The 22,163-nt window shown below is 36.0% G+C and overlaps 1 protein-coding gene and 1 non-coding gene across 5 annotated transcripts; one reads left to right on the plus strand and one right to left on the minus strand.

The window, feature by feature from the left end:
- Positions 1 to 2,337: 2,337 nt before the first annotated feature.
- LOC109020499 (protein LATERAL ROOT PRIMORDIUM 1-like) lies at positions 2,338 to 6,305 on the minus strand. 4 transcript variants are annotated; one of them, XM_035689946.1, is made up of 3 exons: positions 4,748 to 6,304; positions 4,217 to 4,601; positions 2,338 to 2,737 (listed from the first exon to the last, which is right to left on the minus strand). In XM_035689946.1, exons 1-2 carry the CDS (start codon positions 5,526 to 5,528, stop codon positions 4,252 to 4,254), a joined length of 1,131 nt encoding a protein of 376 aa, XP_035545839.1. In that variant the 5' UTR covers positions 5,529 to 6,304; the 3' UTR covers positions 2,338 to 2,737; positions 4,217 to 4,251. The 4 variants fall into 4 exon arrangements, with proteins under 4 accessions (XP_035545839.1, XP_035545837.1, XP_035545836.1 ...); XM_035689944.1 differs by having other exon boundaries at positions 2,338 to 2,746; XM_035689943.1 differs by lacking the exon at positions 2,338 to 2,737 and having other exon boundaries at positions 2,755 to 4,622; positions 4,748 to 6,305.
- An 8,298-nt stretch (positions 6,306 to 14,603) lies between these two features.
- On the plus strand, positions 14,604 to 14,742 carry LOC118348557. Its single transcript, XR_004801635.1, has one exon. It is a non-coding gene; the product is annotated as a small nucleolar RNA Z247 (small nucleolar RNA).
- Positions 14,743 to 22,163: the final 7,421 nt, after the last annotated feature.

Genomic DNA, 22,163 nt, shown 5'->3' on the forward strand with positions numbered 1-22,163 from the left:
TGATGATTATTAGGACTGTTCATTCGAGTTCCGGCTCAGGAACTCGGGTTTGTCCGGATCGGGTTAGCCCAAGTCAAACCCGAATCGGATCCTAGATTAAAATTGATTTTTAAAAAACCCAGAACCTGGTTAAAAAATTTTTAAATTAAAGCCTACATGTTAGGAATATTTTTTCATAAAAAAATTCTTTCCAACCTCAGTCATAAGTTGTCAAGTTATCTCAAGCAATTGAAAATACAAAAATATTTGAGATTGATGATAGTGGGGCGGAGGAAATTGTTGTAGTTGAAGGAGTAGGAGAAGCCGTAGCAAGCTGCTTGGTGTTCTCCCGAGTAATTAATTTTGTATCTTAACAAATTACAAAGGACTGCATGTTTCAAAATGGCCGATGTTGAAAGAGAGTGAATTGAAGGATGTGAGAAAGTTTTAAGCCCAAAAAAAGATGTTAGTTGTAAATTCGATTTAACCCGGTACCCGGGTTTTTTTATGCCGGTACCGGTCTGGATCTGTTCCGGGCCGGAACCCGTAACCGATAACTAGGTTCCGAATCAGGCCAAGAAAAAAGCCGGCCCGGATGACCTGGCTTATAATGATCATAGGCAGTCATCCATTGCACACAACACAGACCTACCTCTATTTTAAATGTTTAGGGGTGATCGATGTCTACACTCACTTCACTGCCCTCAAACGGTGATAAGCAAGAAGGCGAAGACAAATAACATGAAACAGTCAATGCAAAGATGAAATGTCAGACCACAACTCTAAAAAGAATTAGAAAGTCATCCACCTGCACACATTGCAGGAAGACAAGAACCATTAATATCCACCATTATCACCATCTTCACAGAAAATACAGAGAAATGCAAGCAAAACAAAGAACAGTACTACGCCCAAAGGATAGATAAAACTCACACCACTCATCAAAGGAAATCCACACAAGCTAGGGATTATATATCTAGAGTTCTTGTAGTGATTAGTACTTCTCAATAATTAATTCCCACGAAGCTAGCTGCAGGAATGATCACCACTCAATGCGTAACACCCAGAGAAATTATAACATTCTACAAAGAAAGCCAAAGGCTTGAAAGTTTATTGATCTCTCAGATCTCTTGAATTTGAATATATATATATATATATATATATATATATAATGACCAAAATAATCTTGAAACTTGGAGACAACACATGAAATTCATGCATCGCATATATCATGTGTTAATGCATGTGTACACATGAGGACAAGTGTACGTTTCAGCTGCAACTATATATACATACGTGAAGTACTACTATACATGCATTCACTAACTCAGTTTCTGCCTTTGAGTGAAGCCTACAGCGAGATCATGTAAACAAGAAGAGGCAGTACACCATAACCCTGCAGCTCAAATGAAGTCGTGGGATGGCCAAAACTACTGTATTCTTATCTTCAGTTTGTTCATATATAGTACTTCTGCTTTCTGTTTGCAATACTAAATAAGCATGAGATAAACCCACCAGAACGAAGGACGATTATCCGTGACACGAAGATATTAAAATCTAAGCATATAAAAAAATAGGAGGAAGAAGAAATCCAATATTTTCATACGAGTTATATATGTTATATACCACACTTTTATCTCATTTTTATCATGTTCATGTGCTGACATTGCACCCTCAATCATTGGATCAATTCTTTTTTTTTTTTTTTTCAAATTAATTTATTCCAGTATTGATAGATAATATCTTACCAATACAAAGCATAGGAGTGGGATGAATTAACCTGGTATATAACATTTTTCTTTTCCTTATAGATGAGCATATATATAATAATAGAAAATCTTGCTAGATGAATTTCTCACTTCAATGGAATGGCCTAGTTTACTATAACAATTGAGCAAAACACTGGTCCTCCCTAGCTAGCTACCTCTCTCTATCTCTCTAGCAAAACTGCACCCTCCCTCACACACGGCCACACGCACACAGTGACACAGTAGCCAATGAATTCATGACCAAACTGCATGAAATACCAAGTTGCAGTACTGGAGATGTATAAATGGGTAACATATATAACAACTTCGTGCAACTGGGGAAGTAAGCCATAAAAGAATTTTAGCAACCATTGATAAACCAAATTAGAACGTAATTCCTCAGCTCCCTCTGTTTACACAGATCTAACACCAGCATGGCATCTCACAAATTAACAAATGACGAATCAAGAGAAAAGTACACAAGCAGTACTATTGCTTATTAATACAGAAGAACTATGATCATGAACAGTACTATTTATACTTTTATTGCCAAGACATCTTTCTTTCTGGACGCAGTGTGTAGGAAAGATGCATCTGTTTTGGGGTGCGGGGCTCGAGAATTATTTTAGACGTGATTATCCAATAAGTTAAAATGAAAGACATACAAACAGTACATGTGCACAAAGCATCTGATAAAGAAAAGAACAAGATAATGTGCATGTCCTTAAACAGAAAGATGCATACAAAATTAAAAGTGGAATGCGCGCAGCATATCCAATGTAACAACACCAAAGAACCAATATAAAAAGAAGTGAATTATAATGCAATCCACATGATAAAATCCAATACCCATTTACAATTCATTTGCAGACATCCAAAGGGGGACAGCATGTGAGGTAAAAAGAAAACCCAAGCAAGCATTGAATTCAGATTCCTCTCAATTTGTTTAATCCAGAGAAGTCAACATTTGCATGCTAGATCATAGCCAAAAAGTTTGTCACATAGTACACCTGCAGCATCTGAAGGAACATAAGTACATCAAAGAGAAGCCACATACACATCCCAAACAGCAATTATCCTGGTAAGTACCAAAGGAAGTAATGACCAGATGATTAAAAAAAAGCATACAATAACAACAAGAAGCATGCATTGACAAAAAGAAAATTAAAACGACTCGGTACATTGTACATGTAGTTTTCACCGACGTTAAGGCATACACTAAGGACAAAACAAAAGAAAAAACAAAAACATCAAACAACCACAAAGCAGAATAATATCTATACATATCAGTATGTTCGGTAATAGAAGCTGTGCAAGCACTGAACTAATGCAGTATAAGTAAATTTATTATTGATGAAGGTAAGCAATGAGTGCAGAAATATCCAGTGTCAATGATGACAAAAATCTATGCAAATATGTGAGATTAAATAATATTTTTATTTACCAAGGCTGATATATACCAAGGCTGGATGAATGATCCGACATTTCTGAGATTCAAAGCTGAATACATTATCCCAAACAAAGGAAACAGCATGCAGAAGCAAGTACATCAGGTATTCATAAAGGAACACAGTAGCAGGGTTGTCCACATACTGCAGATCAAATGTGATAAACGCATCATGAGGTTGATGTGGCTTGAAAAGGACGTTCATCTGATGTCATGTTTTCTTTGGCAAACAATGATGGTGACATTACAACTTAATTCTCATGCTAAAGTCTAAAGCAGCGCTATAATAATGATCGATATTCACGTTTTCTTCTAGTTAATGCTGAACCAAACAAACCTAACGACAGGAAAGAAAACTGTTGCCTTATATTGTTCAGTGCCAACCATGAAAGTATAAATGATTAGAATAATGAAAACGAGGATCAAGGAAAAGGAAGCACACAATACATACTTTAGAAGTGGGATCGGAATTTCTAGACCAGAAAAAATTTACTTATATCTAGCAGCACATGATGATGATCAAGGCAAGTACGTTATAATACCAGCAAGAGAAAATTGGAAAACTTATAAATGAAAGGTTGAGACCACAATTTTCCTTGGATGAATAACCTTTACCCTTTTGCACTGTACCCTTCACCTTTGAAAAATAAGAAAAAACATGTAATTATATTATATAATAACCCATTAATTCTAAAACATGTAATTACTATTAGCAGTTATATAGAACAAGCTGTTTCCTCCTTTTTTAGTTTCCATTTTCAGTAATCTGGTTAAGAAAATGACTACAGTCGTTAGAAATGTAGCATTATTAGCATATAATGATCCTCGATCTCATTGCGATGGCAAGAGGAAATAGGCTGCGAGAAACAAAGAAAATCAAATCCAAGAAGCTGAAAATTTGAGAGCATGACATGATATGTTAATAAGATACAAGAATATATAAATAATGAAACAGTTTTTGCAAAAGCATATGAAAAAGTGGAAAACATGAAGAAGAAGAAGAAGAAGAGCTGCATTCCTTCCCAGTCCCTAGATCGACTACCTTATTCTCGGAGACTGGAAGTGTACGAAAACGCTTCAATTTATTGGATTACCATAGCTTGAACCTCCAAGCAGTCCTCGGCCGGAGGCTGCATAAACATCAGAAGGGTCAAGGATTGGGGAAGACGACGAGGCCCCATTTCTCCCCCCACCTCCACCACTACTACCGCCGCCGCCGCCGCCGAGATGCAATTCAGATATATTAGGATAATCTCTATTTTCAATCCCTTGATCATACAGAAACCCTTTGAACACATGGCCACCGATCTTTACAACCGCCTGATACGCGTACTCATCCTCGCCGTCTTCCACAGCCGTCACTCGTACGCACTTGAAAACAGCTGGTACACGTACTTGCCCAGGCAATGCCTCTTTAAAATTCCCATCTGTGCAGAATTCAGCAAAAACTACAATCATGCAGGTTCAAACATCAAACACCCTAAACCTCGCCTAAACTAACGAAGTGTGAATAATTAAGAATATTATCTATGTGTAAGGCGTTCGAGAGAGATAGAAAGAGCAAATCTCAAACCTTGGTGACTGGAACTAGTATCAAAGCTTCTTGGGGGAGTGGTATTTGAAGTGGAAGTATGAGAGGTGGTTTGCGAGGTGATGAGTCTAGGTTTCTTGGAACAAGAGGTAGCCCCAGAAGAGCCAGCGGCTGCAGAACCGGACGCAGTCATGAGCTGGCGTTCCCTTCGCCGAGCGGCTGGGACCCAAGTGCTCTTGACATGAGTGACGCAATCAAAACCGCGACTCTTGCAACAAGTCCTGCACCTTCCATGGCTGCAATCTTTCTTGGCCTGGTTACCGCAGTCCTGGCATGTGGCTGTTGAAGACGTTGTCGTTGCCGAACCACCGATCCCACCCCCACCGTTGCCACCACTTTGCAAGAAATTCCCAGAACCACCTTGATGATCAAGAATCGCAGGTTTCTTGAAATAGTGCCCATGCTGGGTTTGCTGATTATTCTGCCAGAGCTGAATTCCTCCACCGCCCCGATTCGTGTTACTCAGCGCATTGTTCTCATCTTCGACGCCGATATTCGGCGGGGCGAGACACGAAGTAGCCGTGAGGAGGGGGATGACGCCCACTCCGACGCCCATGCCGAGTGCAGTGGCGGGGTTGGAGCCGTTGATGGAATGAGGATTGGACATCATGGGGTCATGCTGGTGATGGTGGTGGCCGTGATGGTTGTTGTGGTGGAAAGACGAGGCGGGCGCGACGACAAAGAGATCGCGCAGGCCCACCATGCCCATTTCGGTGGGAGCGAGGCCGTAATTGATGGGCCTGGAGGACGCAGCTTGCCACATTCCGGAGGTGGGGCCGGTGCTGGTTCCAGCGGCGGTGGGTCCGGCATTAAAGCCGAGGGAGAGCTCATCCGGGGCAGCGCAACCCGCAGCGGAGGAAGACGCAGCCCCCCAGTCTGCGAAAGCTCCAGAATCTGAAGGTAACCTCCTTGTGGTAGCCACAACTGTTGGTCTTGTTAACAGAATCCACTCTTGACTGGAAGTGTATATTTAACACAAACAAACAGAGACACATGCATATATAGTGAGAGAGATTTGTGATACTGAGCTCAATCTATGGATGTATCTCTGTAGGTGTTATGTAAGTGGGGTCTCTGAAATTCCCTCAGAGAGAAGTTATGAGTTAGAGAGAGAGAAAAAAAGAGTAATTAAATTTTGATACGCGGAGAGAGACAGAGATCTTGTTTGTTGGGTGGCTTTCTAGTTTCTGTCTGTCTCGCCCTTAAGAAGATCACTGATGCTGCTACTTCTGCATCTGTTGGTAAGACGACTATTACTGTCACTTTGGCTTTTCTGAGAGAAAAAAGTTAAGCTTCTGAGGTGGGGAAGAGAGAGGGAGAAAGGACTGAGTTTCTGGGAGATGGGGGGGGGCCCAGAATTAGCAGAGATGAGTCTAGCTCTCCTCGAAAGAGAAAGAGAGAGAGAGAAAGCAATAACGACCTTTCTTCAGAGTCATCTGCTCATTTGTTGTTTTTGCCGAACTTTCTCTCTCATCATCACCATCATAATCATCGTCTTCGTCGTCTTCTTCCTCCTCCTTTCTTCTCCAATTGATCCTTCTTTTGTCTCTCAGACTCTCTTTATCTCTCTCACTCACTCACTCGCTCTCTCACTCACTCTCTCTCCAATAATAACACTAACTATAGCTGCATCTACAGGTGGGAAGATGGTAATAAAAAGACACGTAAAAAGGACACACTCCTCCAAAAGTCGCACGACATTTCTCCTTCATTTGTTTTTAAGCAAATTAATCAAACATATACACGTCTGTCTTTCTTTCTTTCACTGTGTTCTGTACTTGTATGTGTTGCTTGCTTTTGGACAGCAATGGCTTGTTTTCTTCAGATATTTTAAATTATTTTATTATTATTTATAAATTATTTATTATTATTCACTATTATTTATTATTATTTACAAATTATGTTATTAATATTTATAAATAATACAAGATATTGATACCATCCATTCAATTCCATCTGGGCAGTCTGTGTTGGAGGCTCCATCGGCCCCACCACCTTCAACTTTAAAGGACCTATTCCCATGATTTTAATGGAGTACCGAGTACTGACCGGTCAGGGGCGTGGAAATTACGCGCCGCGTGCATTATCTCATGATAATTTATTCGCATTTATCATTAAATAAACGTGGAGTCATAAACATTAAACAAAAAGTAGGCCTCAATATCCATCAGTCGCCATAATCTCACTTTGTGTTTCTGTCTAAATATTGGATTATTAATAGATTGAGAAATGCTTTACTCTATAACTATTTTGTAAAAGTAAACCTATAATGATTCTCTTTGATGTGTTACGTCACATCGAAAAATTATTTTTATTAGAAAATATATATTATTACAAAAATTGTATGAATTTATTTTTTAAATATAATATGTTAGATATAAAATGATAATTGACATACATACAAAATGATGAAAGTGATATAATGTAAGTAGGACTCAACTACTCTAAAAAAGAAATGAGACCTCTATAAAAAGAGGAAACCACTACAAACATGGGGATCTAGCAACTCTGTAAGGAAATACTCTACTATTCATATACAACTGGATTCTTTTTCCAAAAGGAAAGAGCCTTCTCTAATCTATGCTCAATCCTATTTACTCTATTGTATTGAAAGCTATGTGAGGTCATGAGAGTACTATTTTCAATTTCGTACCATACCGGTCAATACAGTCGATATTTGCCGTACCAACCGTTGGGCCGGTACAAATATTATATACGTTTCGTATCGGCCTAAATACCGACCGTACTGGCCTCAATTTCGACCTATACCGGCCTATATTTCGGCCTTCAAACTTTTATTTTTTTTTTCAAACTACAAGCATATTTTTTGACTCCCAATTCAGACTAAACTATTTATAATTTATATATATGTATTTATATATAATTTATTCATATATAGACTATTATTTTAGAATATAATTTATATATATTTATATATATAATTTATTCATATATAGACTATCTCAAAACGGTACAAGAAATGATACCGGTATCGAAATATTTCGTTCTAGTACCTTCTTGACCAGTACGACTTTCGGTACGGTATTTAAAACATTGCATGAGAGACTATATAATCACCAAACATAATGGATTTTACCTCCAAATGACCCGTGAACGTAGACTTTTATGTTGAACTATATAAATATCTTTATCTCTCTCTTTATTTACAGTTTATATGTTTTATGTATTATTTATTTTATGGAAGAGTATCCAAAAATCATACAACGTCTAATCCATCATGGTGGGCCATTTGACTGTGTTGTTGCTCTCCAACCACGCTACAAAATTGCATTAATAGTTGGCGACATATATGGAATCCAACAAATTACTCTCAGAACAACATGTTAGATTACCCAACAAAAGCTAATTCAATACAAATGAGGTGTTGCACTCAACGGAGCGTTACAGTGGGAGAAGAGGAATAGAGTCCCAACCACATCCTAGCTCGTCCACTATAGATTGTTCCACACACAACTAAAAGGCTAGGGCCACTGTGAACAAACTTCCTACATCGCCTAGGAGATCCCCCACGACCACCAGCGAAAACTGCAGTAGCCTCTGTTTTAAACACCCAAAACAAAGCAAATCGAAACCATTGGAAAACTAACCTAGCACATCCTCCACCGTGGACGAGGCCCAGTCCACATCGAGCACCTCTAGCCAAAAAGCTCCCTGCACCGCAACCTCTCAAAACTAGTTGCACCACAACCCTGTTTTACATGACAGAAACATGTAAGTTTTACTATTGTTTCTCTTTATCTTTCATTTATGTTATCTTCTGGAATCTTGGTCCATCGCTCGGAACACCTTGCGCTAGTGCTAAGAAAATCCTGAACAAGCAATGCAACTCGCTAGGGGCAAAAGCCTTGCAAGCACCAACCACGTCAACGGTTGGACATCCCGATCGAGCATTCAGAACATCCCAGGCGAACCCCATTTCTCACCCAGGAAATAAGCCTAGTGAGCACTATACCCGCCATCTCTTAGAACACCTGAGCTGCAGCTAGCCCAAGAAACGAGCACTGACCTGTCAGTGCTAGGAAAATCCCATGCGAGTAGTATAGTACGATTGAAAGACAAGCACGGTGGGCACTTAACGAGTAATGAGCCCATCCTAGCAATGATCAAGGCAAGTAACCATGAACCTTGCCAAGGCTCTAAACATGTAGACCGCCCTCGTAGGGATTAGTGAAGGTAAGCAAGGTAGATAGTCAGCCAGACCCACGCATGGAGAGTTTTGGGCGAGCAACCGGACAACAATCAAGATGACCAATGGAGCTCGCTCAAGTCATACATGACTTACCTAAGCTATCAAATATGTGATCAATGAAACTCACTCGAATTTTTCACCCGAACTAAGAAGTTGAGAGGATCATTGAACAAAAAACCATAGCAATGAAGCTCGTCTAAACATGGCAAGCCATGAAACTTGCCCAAGCATGGTGGACCTTGAAGCTCACCCCAAGCAACAAGGATGGATCGTGCTTAGTAATAATACGCTCCCCCAAGACACACGGAGAGGCTTGACTGAGTAACAATGCTCGCTGCCAAGCAACAAATACTCGAAGTAACTTGAGCAACGAATCTCACTCTCGTTTGCTCGCCCCAAGCACAAGATCTAACTTTCACTTATGCTAACAAGTTTGAGTTTTGGTTGTTCATCCCATGAAGTTCCTCAGATTTCTACGAGGCTCTTAAAAGAATGAACGGATGGACATGTGGATACTTAGCCTGAATGAAAGTACAAATGGGCATGCAAGCACAACTGCTCACTCCGAGCAATGAGGAGACTTTGGGTGAGCAATCACACTCATCCCGAAAAACAAGGAAGGACAATTGCGAGTAAAAATAGTCGTCCTGAAGTGAGGAGCTAGGACAACCAACACTACTCACTCTGAGCAATAAGGAAGGACCATGCCAAATAACAATACTCACCCTCGTGACACAAGGAAAGACTTGACTGAGCAACAAGAAAAGACCTAATAGAGCAGCAATGCTCACCTTGAGAAACAAGAGACTTTGGGGAGCCTGCTCGCCCAACAAAACATATGGAGAAAAGGAAGAATCTAGCAAACATTGTGCCCACCACCAAAAGAAATTAACAAAGGCCTCCCGAGAAACAACGCTCTTTCTGAGCAATAACACTTGCCCTGGGCGGCTATACTCACTCAGGCAATAATGCTTGAGCAACAAAGGATTGCACCGAGTAACAAGGCTCTCCCAGCCAACTAAGAACTATGTTGAGCAACAAACAAAAATGCTCTCGAAAACAACAAAGGACTTCTAGGATTTTATATCATTGCTTTTCTTCTTCTCATCTTCTCTTTCCTTTCATTTCTCTTCATGACCTACAGAATTTAAGCAAAACGTCTTCAAACAATAAATTATAAATTCCACTTCTCATTGTTTGCTAATGTATTTGATCGAAATAATTTTGTCTAGTTGATGATGATCTTCCTTTGAAGTTTTAACAAGTGATCACTCTTCTAATTAAGAAGCGTCCATGCATCTTTAGATGTTTAAAATTGAAGAAAGAAAAATTATCAAACCTTACAAATCGATTGAAGAAATAGTAAGTGCTACCGCCAAATCCTATCGAAGAAATAAAGAACTTGTGATAGGAAGACTCCAAATTATAAGACCTTGTTAATTAATTACATCAGGTAATGATGTCGGGTCAGAATAGGAGATTATTCTGACGGCTAGTTAAACAATGGAAGCTAGAGTTTGAGATTGAGAAAAATTGCAAACAAAGACAAACTCTGAGATTAGTGTTTTACTATAAAATAAATCAATTATAATATTCTAAAACCTACAAGCTGGGCTTAAATAGCTAAAGAAAAATGAAAAATTTGTAATTAAGGCCAAATAATAGAATACGGAATAAGATAACTATAGTTAAAATCTAGTCTAAGAATCCAGAATAAAATCGTTACCAAAGATAAACATTATCATAAAAAAGAAAAAAGAAAAAAAGAATGACCAAAAGTGGAAGAATTAACTAAAAGTGAAGATTTGGAAGGAAGAACGACTAATTTTGGAGTCGACAATGGACCCACAAACTCTGTGGTGACCACAACATGCGCGCCGAAGGGAGATTTTCGAATTGGGATCATATCTGCGATTCTGATGCCTAGAGCCAAAGTTATAGTTAAAATACTGATATCATCACTTCTCCTTGCCCAACCGAGAAATAAATCGTTACTCACCCAAATCCAACAAATACCACTTCTCGCCAAAATCTACTGCTTTTAACCCAAATCCTAGGAATACTCATATCTTCCCACAGGTTTTGTGCTGGTCTACTTTCTCGAAGTAGTCCAGTGCTTTTAACATTGCATATGTCAGCCGAGCCTCATCGGACTCGGATTCCCATGCATCAGGTAATTATAACAAACTTTTACATGCATTTGTTAAATATATTAACGTTCCAACATATTGCATCAAGGCCTCACTTTATGATCACTTGATCCCTAACTTGCCCAGCTGCTAGCTAGTTCAAGATATAAGAATTTTACCGATCATTATCTTTGCACGTGCACACCCTTGCTCAATATCATCACTCCTTGAGGTTGGGATTAAACTACATATTTTTCAAGTTCTTATGTATGTGAATTTCAACTCTCGTTGTTTGGTATATATCACGAGCCTTCCATAGATGAGTTTGTCTATATCGCCCATGCATGAGCTATTATAGCTCATGAAAGAGCAGAAGAAAAGAAAAGTTGTTCTGCTGCCGCCTAGCTATTACCCTTTAATTTGCCTTCCCTTTGGGGCCCTTAATCTCCTCGTTGGTCGCTTATCGTAAAATTTCAAAATTCTGATATATTTGAAAAGAAGTATTTTTTATTGTCCTCTATAATTTACGTGAGCATTACATGAGATTCATACAAGAGTTGATTGTAACAAAAACATGTGAATGTAACAAGAATTCAAATTTCAAATTTACATTTGAATATATTAGAATTATGGTAACTCCCAAGATCAAATCGGCTCCTCTTCCATCGTAGCCTCTTTGACTTGGTCTCTCACAGTCGTATCTTTGACTTGGTCTTCAACACGCCCCCACAATCGTAAGGGAAGATTTTGTACCTTAAGATTGGACTTTAGAAGATTAAACTGTGTAGCACTCAACGATTTGGTAAATAAATCCGCAAGTTGATCTCGACTTGAAATAAATTTAATTTGTAGACATTTGTTGACCACATGATCTCGTACAAAATGAAAGTCGATTTCTATATATTTTGTGCTTGCATGAAACACTGGATTAGAAGATAAATAGGTTGCACCTATATTGTCATACCATAACACTGGTGTTGAAGATGTAGGAATGCATAACTCAGTCAGTAGTGTTTACAACCATTGAATCTCAGCTGCAGCATTTGCCAGTGGCTTATACTTAGCCTCTGTACTACTTCTAGCAATTGTCTGTTGTTGCTTACAACTCCAAGAGATTAAGTTCTGGCCCAAAAATACACAATATGAGCCTACAGATCTGCAGTCATCACATTCTCCCCCCAATCAGAATCCAAAAATCCATGAAGTGAAAAATCTAGACTTTTGACAATATATAATCCATCAGATATAGAAAATTTAAGATAACGTAAAATACGTTTAACCGCTTGACAATGTGGAACACGTGGCTTGTGCATAAATTTACTAACCTTGTGTACAGCGAATGCGAAATCAGGTCTAGTAAATGAAAGATATTGTAACCCTCCAACATTATTGCGATATAACTGAGGGTCTTCAAAAGATTCTCCATGATCTGCTGTGAGAGAAGTGGTAGTAGCCATTGGAGTCAAGCAAGGCTTGGCTTTATCCATAGAACTTCGTTTGAGGAGATCAACAATATAACGACGTTGTGTTAGGAATAAACCACCATCATAAGACACGACTTCAACACCTATAAAGAACCTTAGAGACCCAAGATCTTTCACTGCAAAATCTGAATTTAGTTCGTTAATTAACTGATCAATAGCAGCCAAACTTGGTCCTGTAATGATGATGTCGTCAACATATACGAGAATATATATAATCACATAAGAGGTGTGATAAATATAGAGAGATGTATCTGCCTTGCTATCGTGAAAACCGAGGCCTTGAGTTTTTTTGTAAGCCGAGAAAACAGGCCCAAGGGGCTTGCTGTAAGCCATAGAGAGACTTCTTGAGACAACAAAGGTGATTCAAATATTGAGGGTGTTGAAATCCGGGAGGCTGAACCATATAGACTTCTTCTTGTAAGGTTCCATTTAGGAACGGATTTTGCAAATCAATTTGGCGAAGGGACCAGTTGTGAGTCATGGCTAGTGAAAGAACAGTACGAACTATTGCTGGTTTGACCACAGGGCTGAAAGTCTCATTGAAATCCATACCATGTTGCTGATGTTGTCCTTTAGCCAACAACCTTGCTTTGTAGCATGCAATTTGACCATTTGTAATCTTGAATACTCATTTGCTACCTACAACATTAATGTTAGGTTTTGGTGGTATTAGAGTCCATATACCATTTCGTAGTAAGGCATCAAACTCTTTGTTCATCGCCTCTCGCCATTGGTGATATTTGGAGGCCTTCGTATAACTTGTTGGCTCAAAATATTTTGTGGTAACAGAAGCATCAAGTGCTTTCGATAGTGGATAAGGAATAATCCCTGGAAAGGGTGTAGTTGGCTTGGCTATATTATTTCTTAATTTGGTGACTATAGAGTGCCTTGGGGTTGGCGGGACCAACATTTCTTGAACTGGTGGAGAGGAACTTGGTTGCACCAAAGGAGACAGCTCAAGAGGTGATTCGGCATCCTGACAGGAGACATTCTCTTCTCTTCACAATGGAGATGTATGTCTTTGCTGACTTGCGTTTAAGTGGGATATGGAGAATTGATTGTCACGTATACCTACATCACAAATAGGTGAAGTGGAAGGCATTTGACCGAGATGATAAGGGAGGAGAATAAGGTCGGTGAAGTTAATGGATTTTGGTGGAGATTGGCTTTTATGATAACGAAATAGATTTTCGTTAAAAACGACATGTTGTGACACAAAAATATTTCCAATTGATAAATTGAGGCTATTCATGTATCTGTGATAACAAAGGCTATAGCCAATAAAACTGCACGTTTTAGACTGAAAATCAATTTTGTGTTTATTCAAATGTAAATTTGAAATTTGAAATCTTGTTACATTCACATGTTTCTGTTACAATCAGCTCTTGTATGCCCATGTAATACTCACGTAAATTATAGAGGATAATAAAAAAGACTTCTTTTCAAATATATCAGAATTATGAAATTGTACGTGGTATCAGAGAGCCCTATCGACTAACGTCCTACTTTCTACAATGTCTGTCTCCTCCAACTCCCATCCAAACCAATCCCAACTTCCAACTTTTACAACTATGCCTCGATCACAGTCAAGCTCCACCATGACAATTATCTTCTTTGGAAAGTCCAAATAATTCCATACTTCAAGGGTCCATCATGTATTCGGCTACATTGATGGTTTTATTCCAAAACCATCTCCGACCCTCGAAAGCTCTTTCTCCACCAGTGATATCTCTCCCTCACCAAATCCTGCCTATCTACAATGGATAAAGTAGGATAATCTCATTCTGAGCACTCTTATGACCTCTTTTATTGAGAGTGTCCATGCTCAAGTTATCAACTATAACACGTCTCTAGACGTGTGACTGTCCCTTGAACAAAGTTTATCCTCTTAGTCAAAGGCTCACATTGTTCATATTCAGACTCAGCTAGCCACTGCCACCAAAGGCACTTCCTCTGCCATTGATTATTTTTTTCATGTCAAGAAGCTCTCGGATGAGCTTGCAATTGTTGGTCAACCCCTCTATGATGATGTCATCATCTCTTACATCCTCGCCGATTTGGGAACTAATTATGAGTCGCTGGTTTCCACTTTTACTGCAGGGCCAGATCCTCTTAAACTTAAAGATGTCTATTCTCTTCTACTGACAAGTGAGTCTCGACTTAACCATCACAATCAAGTCACACTCATTATCAATGTTATTGCCAATGTTGCGACCAAACCATCTCCACAAAATTACGGACGAGGCCGTAATGGAGGGTATAAAGGCTGGGGGTGTGGTAACCGTGGTGGTACCAATAACTACTCTGGCCGTGGAGAGTTTAGCCGCACCTCCCTTATCTGCTAGGTATGTGAAAAACCTGGACATTCTTTCAAAAAGTGCTTTCATAGATTTGATATTTCCTACCAGGATAATTCCAATGCAACCCGACAGCCACAAGCCATGGTCGCATCAAATCAACATAACTTGGAGTCTGATTGGCATTTGAACGCAGGAGCCACACATCACTTGACGAATGATGTCAATAATCTCAATCTTCGTAATGAAGACTATGATGGACCTGACCAAATTCAAGTGGGAAATGGATCAGGTTTGTCCATCACAAAAACCGTATCTTTGACTTGGTCTTCAACACTTATACATGCATACACGACTTATATATATATATAAATATGTATATGTGTGTGTGTGTATATATATATATATATATATATATATATATATGCAAACCAATTAGCTATGTTAATCATAATTCAACTATTACTTGATGATCCCCTTCTTCCCTAAAGATCAAGAGAGACACAACCTCGATCGTGAGCGTGTATGGTGGGAGTTGATCTCTTTTTCAAAGCACGCCAACATCGATCAATATATAGATCTCCCTTTTGATCTCTCGATCGATTGCCAAGTGTTGGTAGATTTGGAAAAGCACTTGTTTAATTGTAAGTTCCAAGCTTAAAGTGCAGTTGCTTAATTTGTTAATTAATGTCAAGTTGATGTACGTACGTTTCTTAATTTACAAGTAATATTAATATTGGACCCATAACGAATCCTTTTCACAACTTTTGCCTTTTCATGAGGATTGAAAAAAGAAAACAAAGAAAGAAAGCTAGACTAGAGGATCGATTAGTGCTGGCTGCTGTTCTGGATTCTGCTTCTAATTATAATTATAATATATATACATGACCCTGGCCTGCCTTCTATATTTTGTGCGCATAATTATGCATGCATGCATGCATCTTTTACAGCCTGCAGTAATATTGTACGTACACGACTCGCCCGGATTTGATTATTTAATCCTAGTTTAACCCGAAGCTTACGGTAGAATATATATATATATTTATACTGAAAATCCTTCTAATATTGGCGTGCACGTAAATATAGCAGTGTACCTACAGCTAGCGCAAGCAGTACTGGTACTAGTACTGGAACAGGAGTAGGAGTAGCCCAGACTCGATTAAGCCTCTTCTAACACGTAGTTTACTAATGATCAGCGATTATTGAAACAGATGATTGACAAAGATAATATGCGTTTATAATATCATGCATGCATGCATGCATGCGTGTTATTTATAAAGCACTTGGCCAAAGTACATTCTACGCATGCAATAACTCTAAACATATCATGATGAACACCACACGAGCTCTACGTACGTACGTACGCCCTTTAGACTGGGAAAGTGTTACGTTAGTGCTGTCTCCTTCAATATCAGATATTCAGAGCTAAGCACACGTTATATATAAATTTGTACTCATGACTTAATCTCAAGTTCCTACAATTATATATATTAGTAACGAGAAATAATTTAGTCAAATAGATCTGCAAGTACAAAAATAAACTCATGTAAACTGACGTGATTATAACTTGATCGATGTTTTACTTTAGATTATAAAATAGATCTAATGTTATATCATATAAAATTATGTTAATTTATGAGTTTAATTTTATAAAATTTTTTTGTAACTGTAGTCCTTGATCATCTCATTAATAAGATGTCGGTGCTATATATTTTATATAAGTTAATTAGAGTCATTATTAATTATGCATGTGTGTGTACGTGTGTGTGAGATTCAATGAGTAATTTATAAAAGGTTGCATGCAAGCCCATGTGGAAAACTATTTCGAACCAGAATGTACAGTACTTAAGCTAATCATTCTCAGAAAAAGGAAGGATAAAAAGCAACTTAAAAGACACAAAAAATAAAGTTGGGCTCATCAAACAGGTAACTTTCCTTACTTCAAATGTGCAATATAACTTGCATTAAAAGAGAAGTTGTCTGGATAATCATCATGATTTTTTGGCATGTTGTCTGGACCGGATCGATCTTGCTTCTTGTTTGTTGTTTTGCCAAAGATCAAAACGAAACATCGGAAGATCATGAATATGAGATCCAAAGAAATTAGTTGGATGATTATCTAATTAATTAATATAATTAAGTAATTAGAGCAGCTACCAAGCTAGCTAGCCCTAGTTAAACATGAAATAAAGTCTATATATGTCATCAGTTGGACAGAAATAATGCCTTTTCGATCCTTTGGTAATTAATTAATTAGTGCTATATCATACATACATATATATATATATATATATATATATATATATGAGAGCTAGAGAGATGATGGCAAGAGTACCATTAGAAAAATTTGGGAAAATTAAGCAAGCATGCACGTAAATTAATATAACTTGGTTAAACCAGAGACGTGACATATAGATAATAATTATGAATTAAAAAGTATCATAATTATCAGATGGCCGAGTACAGACAGATATGTATATTGCACCAACCATGGCATGATGGATACCGAGTATCATCATCATCCACTTGTTTGTACGTACAAGTTGAGCACTCTAAATTTTATCATGACCAATTATGGTTCATCATATATAGAGCCTAGCGCTATTTAAAAAGTTATTGCACCTTCCCACCGCCTTGTTAACTTTCATAAAATTTTTCATTTCTTCTAATCATTACAATTTTTTTAAATTCTCACACAAAATAAAATAAACAATTCAATTTTTTCAAATTTCAAAATAAAAATAATATTAAAAATATATATTTTAATAATATTTTATTCAACTTTCAATTTTTATCTCAACTCATCTCATCTGTGAAAACAAACGAGACCTTAATATATAAGAGTAATACTGCTATATTCACAAACGAATTACACAAAAGTAATCTCACAAACTGATGTAGCTTCATCTAATCCGTTACATCTACCTTACAATAAAATTAACTTTATAATCTGATGAACTACATCAAATCACATCAGTTTGTGAGATTATTTTTATATAATTCCTTTGTGATTAAAGTATTTCTCAATATATAATAAGGGCAAGTATTTTATGATATTTGACATTACACCCGTAATTTTAACTCGAACTTATAACCTAGTTCTGACTATAAAACCATGAAATTGTCTATCCACTTAAAACCAATTAAATTTTTATAGCTTGATCGACATCGATCGCACGTATACCGCATGCCTGTTTTTAGAGCAAGCGCACATGACATATATAGTAATGTTGTTGAATCCCTACCTCCAAATTTTTTTTATGTATATAGAAGTGATATTTAGGAGTAGTTGCAAATAAGAAAAGAAAGTATAGTAGAAGAAGAGACAAAGAAAAAGGGGGAATATTGCTGAAGTTTTAGGTTTGGGTGAGGGCTAGCTAGCTACAAGTCTAGTGCATGTAAGGACCAAAATGTAATAGATATGAAGATGTTGACACTTGATCAAAAGGAAGACAGCTTGCGGGCTATTGCATTCACGTACCATCATATACAGTTGACCATCGCACAGTACTTGCCCAGATGATCACGTAGTACTACAATTTCAGAGAATAATTACCCCTAATATTTATATTCCATGTTCAAACTCATACATTTATGTATATATATATATATATATATATATATGAAAATTTTAATATGTCCGATGCATTTGACCGACGCTAGTTCTACTTTTGTCTCTCCAAGTCTTCGAATAACATTAAGAGCTGATTTAGATACTTAGAATATCTCAAAATATAAATGAATAGTAATGAAATTATTTGAGTTAAGACGTTTTATTGAATTTTGATCAAGAGTAATGCTATTTTACCATCATATCATCCCATAATCTCATTATGTAGTATTATATGATTGTAAACTATTTAATATATTTCTCTTGTGGGCCATTCATTTAATGCTACATCAAGGAATGTTGAGATGAAGATGATAAATAGATTTTTCTTTTAGAGAAATGAAAGGGAAAAAGTTGAATAAAAATATTATAATAAAGTTAAAAAATTGATTGAATATAATTTTCGTTTTGAAATTTGAAAAGGTTGTATTATTTTTTGTGTCTTGTTTGAAAATTTGAAAAAGTTGTATTGAGTTTTGTATTTGGATAATAATTAGATAATTAAGAAGTTTAAGATTTAAAATTGAAAATTATTTTGTATTTGAGTGATACTTAGAAAAAAAATATTTGAGAATATCTAAAAATATCTTATTACACAAACAAGGCCTAAATGTTTAATAAGTATTAATGTATAAGAACTCAATTAACTAATCAGTCTTTTAACTATTTATGAATGTTGAATTAATTGATGATCAGCGTTGACAAACGGAAATCTCTATTGGAACCAAGTACTAGTTGATGCATTGAAACTAAAATTATGCCAATTAGTGCTAGTAATTAGTTATACGTCAATTATCGGAGAGTAGATTTTTTTACAAATTTTTGACTTAAATACTTTCTACAATTTAGAGAGAGATAGACACGTGTAGACCCGTTGCATTTAATATTTAGGTCCATATTACTCACGCACAACATTTAATGCAATGGAATCCATATGGTGTATCTATCTCTCCAGATTGTTAAAAATGTGTTTAGGTCAGAAAATGTATCTATGATCTCTCTCTAGATTTTTAATTTTGGCTAGGGTCATTCGATCAATTAAGCTCCAACTCCATACTCAATTTTGACCATTAGATAAATCCGAAAAATATAAATGGGTATTACATATTAGTTGAATTGAAATACTAGGACAATACTAGGGTCATCAATACATTGTATCGGAATATTATACCGATTAATATTTTTTTTAAATCAATCGTTTGTGTGTGCATGTGTGTGTGTTTTTTTTTTTTTGTATTTAAAAAAAACACGGTTTAAAAAAAAAAAAACAAAATATACATTTGGTTTATTTTCTTGGTGAGACAATCATTTTCCTTAGTTCTAATATATACACATCATCGAAGGCTGAAAAAAAAAATGCATTAATCAGTTTCCTCCATTTCTATATACAATCTGCCAATGCATTGGTCATTGAAATCTGAATTATAAAATGAACTGATAGGATGAATTGGATTTTCTGATAATTTGCTTACCTTTGCTCATATATTTCAACCAAACAAGTAAGTGTATATATATATATGTTTGACCTGCCTGCAACCAAACAGTACGTACATATTACCCAGCTCCCAATTCCCAAAACTCAGATCCAGCATCGCAAGAAAATTATGATGCCAACAAAAGGAAGGATACAAATTACTGGGATATTGCACTTCATTTCATGCATGAAAGAGACAGTCGAAAGTTTTCCCTAATCTAAGATCATGAGCTTAACCTAATTTCCCAGTTATCAATCATGGCAGCAGCTACGTCTACTCGATCAGCTTGACCTAATTTCCAAATAAATTAATATAATTAAGCATATACGAATCAATTATTTTCTTAACTACTTATCCGAATTATTTACAAATAAGTTTGTTAATTTATTTACAACTCTCAACAATAAATAAGCACAAATATGAAGGTTTTACTAATAATATTTAAAAAATGATTATTTATGATCATAAAAATATTTTTTATTTTCAGAAAAATACATTCATTTTTATTGTAAATAGTAAAAATTTTCTGTACTAAATATTCTCGATGTTTTAGTACGTACGATTCACTGAACTCGTTGCAGGAAAATGATCCTCACGTTCTATTCTTTGGGCACTGAAATGAGCAAAATCGCTAATATCTTTCCCTTCTTTTCATTCAACTGACAGCCTTCTTTGGCTAATTGGATATTGTGTTAAATTAATATGTCTGCAGTCTGTTGCAGTATGTACGTACGTACTAGATCATAGCTAGCTAGGGAATATATATGATTTAGGAAACATTTAGATTCGAAGATGATTTGAGATGAGTTGAGATGAATTGAGATGGATTATAAATAATAATGAGATGAGTTGTGAATAATAGTGAAATTTGTGAGTTAAAGTTACTGAATAGTAATGAATAGTAGTGAGATGAGCTGAGATGACTTGCGAATCTAAACGTCTCCTAAAGTACTGATCATCTACTTTTTATTTATTTATTTAATTTCTTTACTTAATTAATTATCTATTGTTGATCTTACTGTTATTATTACTCTACTCCTGCATGTAATCAGCTGATAAAAAAAAAAAAAGTGTAAGAATATATGACAGATCATCAGTTTATGAAAACAAGCTGCTAAAAACAAGACCTAGCTACGTACATGACTAGGCTTCAATATGTCCAAGCTGCGATTATAGGTAGACAGGATCATGAGGACTTCTGAAAATGAGTAAATATAGTGGTGGCGTGCACACGTAATTTTTTTAAAAAAATAATATTGATAATTATTAAAAAATTAATTTTTTATCAAATAAATTTTGTTATTACTTACTTTTTTTAAAAAAAATAATTACATAATATTTATATATTTCACAAGTGCAAATATAATTTCTTCAAAAAATTAGAATAATATACGTAATTTTATAACAATATCATGCATCAATATTCTTTAAACTGATCTGAGTAATTTGGTAATGGTTTGACTACAGAAAATCCCTTCTTATTATTTATTAGAGATTTTAGATTGCGACAAATAATTACTTGATTTGAAATCAATACATGAGATCAACAAGTTTTTTTGGGTTAATTACGTTACTGATGATCATCCTGATTAATCCTTTATAAGGTTAGCTCTAACGGGCCGTGCATGTATTGTTTAAGTTTACAGGCATTGCTGATCCACATCAGGTAAATCAGTAAATGTTTATAATATAATATAAATAATTAAATCTAATTCTTCTCATTAATATCATTTACATTGTATTAAAATAGAAAATTTGAGTTTGAATCCTGATTCTACAATCAATGCTATTTAATATTAAGTCATTCATTAAAAGAGAGTTTGACACACACGTGAGTGAGAGTGTTAAGAATATAATATAAATAATTAAATCTATATCTTTCTATTAATTTAAATTTTTTAGATAAATTGTGATTTCATAATAAATGACCATATTATAATATATAGAAAATTAAAGTACAATAGTTATATATAAAAAAAATTTATAAAATTAAATTTATAAATTAATGTAATTTAATGTAATATGTTATATCTATTTTATAATTTGTAAATATAAATAATTTTATAATTTATTAGTTGATTCCTGTGTTACTTAGTTTAAAAGTAAGTCAAAGAAGAGTAAAAAAGCTAGCTAGCTAGCTAGCTAGTTCTCTCTAGCTAGCTTTCATCCTCCATAAGGCTACCGCGTACACCT

This window comes from Juglans regia, chromosome 5 (assembly GCF_001411555.2).
Source record: "Juglans regia cultivar Chandler chromosome 5, Walnut 2.0, whole genome shotgun sequence".
NCBI lineage: Eukaryota > Viridiplantae > Streptophyta > Magnoliopsida > Fagales > Juglandaceae > Juglans > Juglans regia.

Excerpts from the sequence above, each read along its gene's own strand:
- LOC109020499 (XM_035689943.1), bottom strand. The coding sequence starts at position 5,528 with ATGTGGCAAGCTGCGTCCTCCAGGCCCATCAATTACGGCCTCGCTCCC. Across the intron at positions 4,623-4,747 it reads TACTAGTTCCAGTCACCAAG|TTTTTGCTGAATTCTGCACA; the intron begins GTTTGAGATTTG and ends GCATGATTGTAG.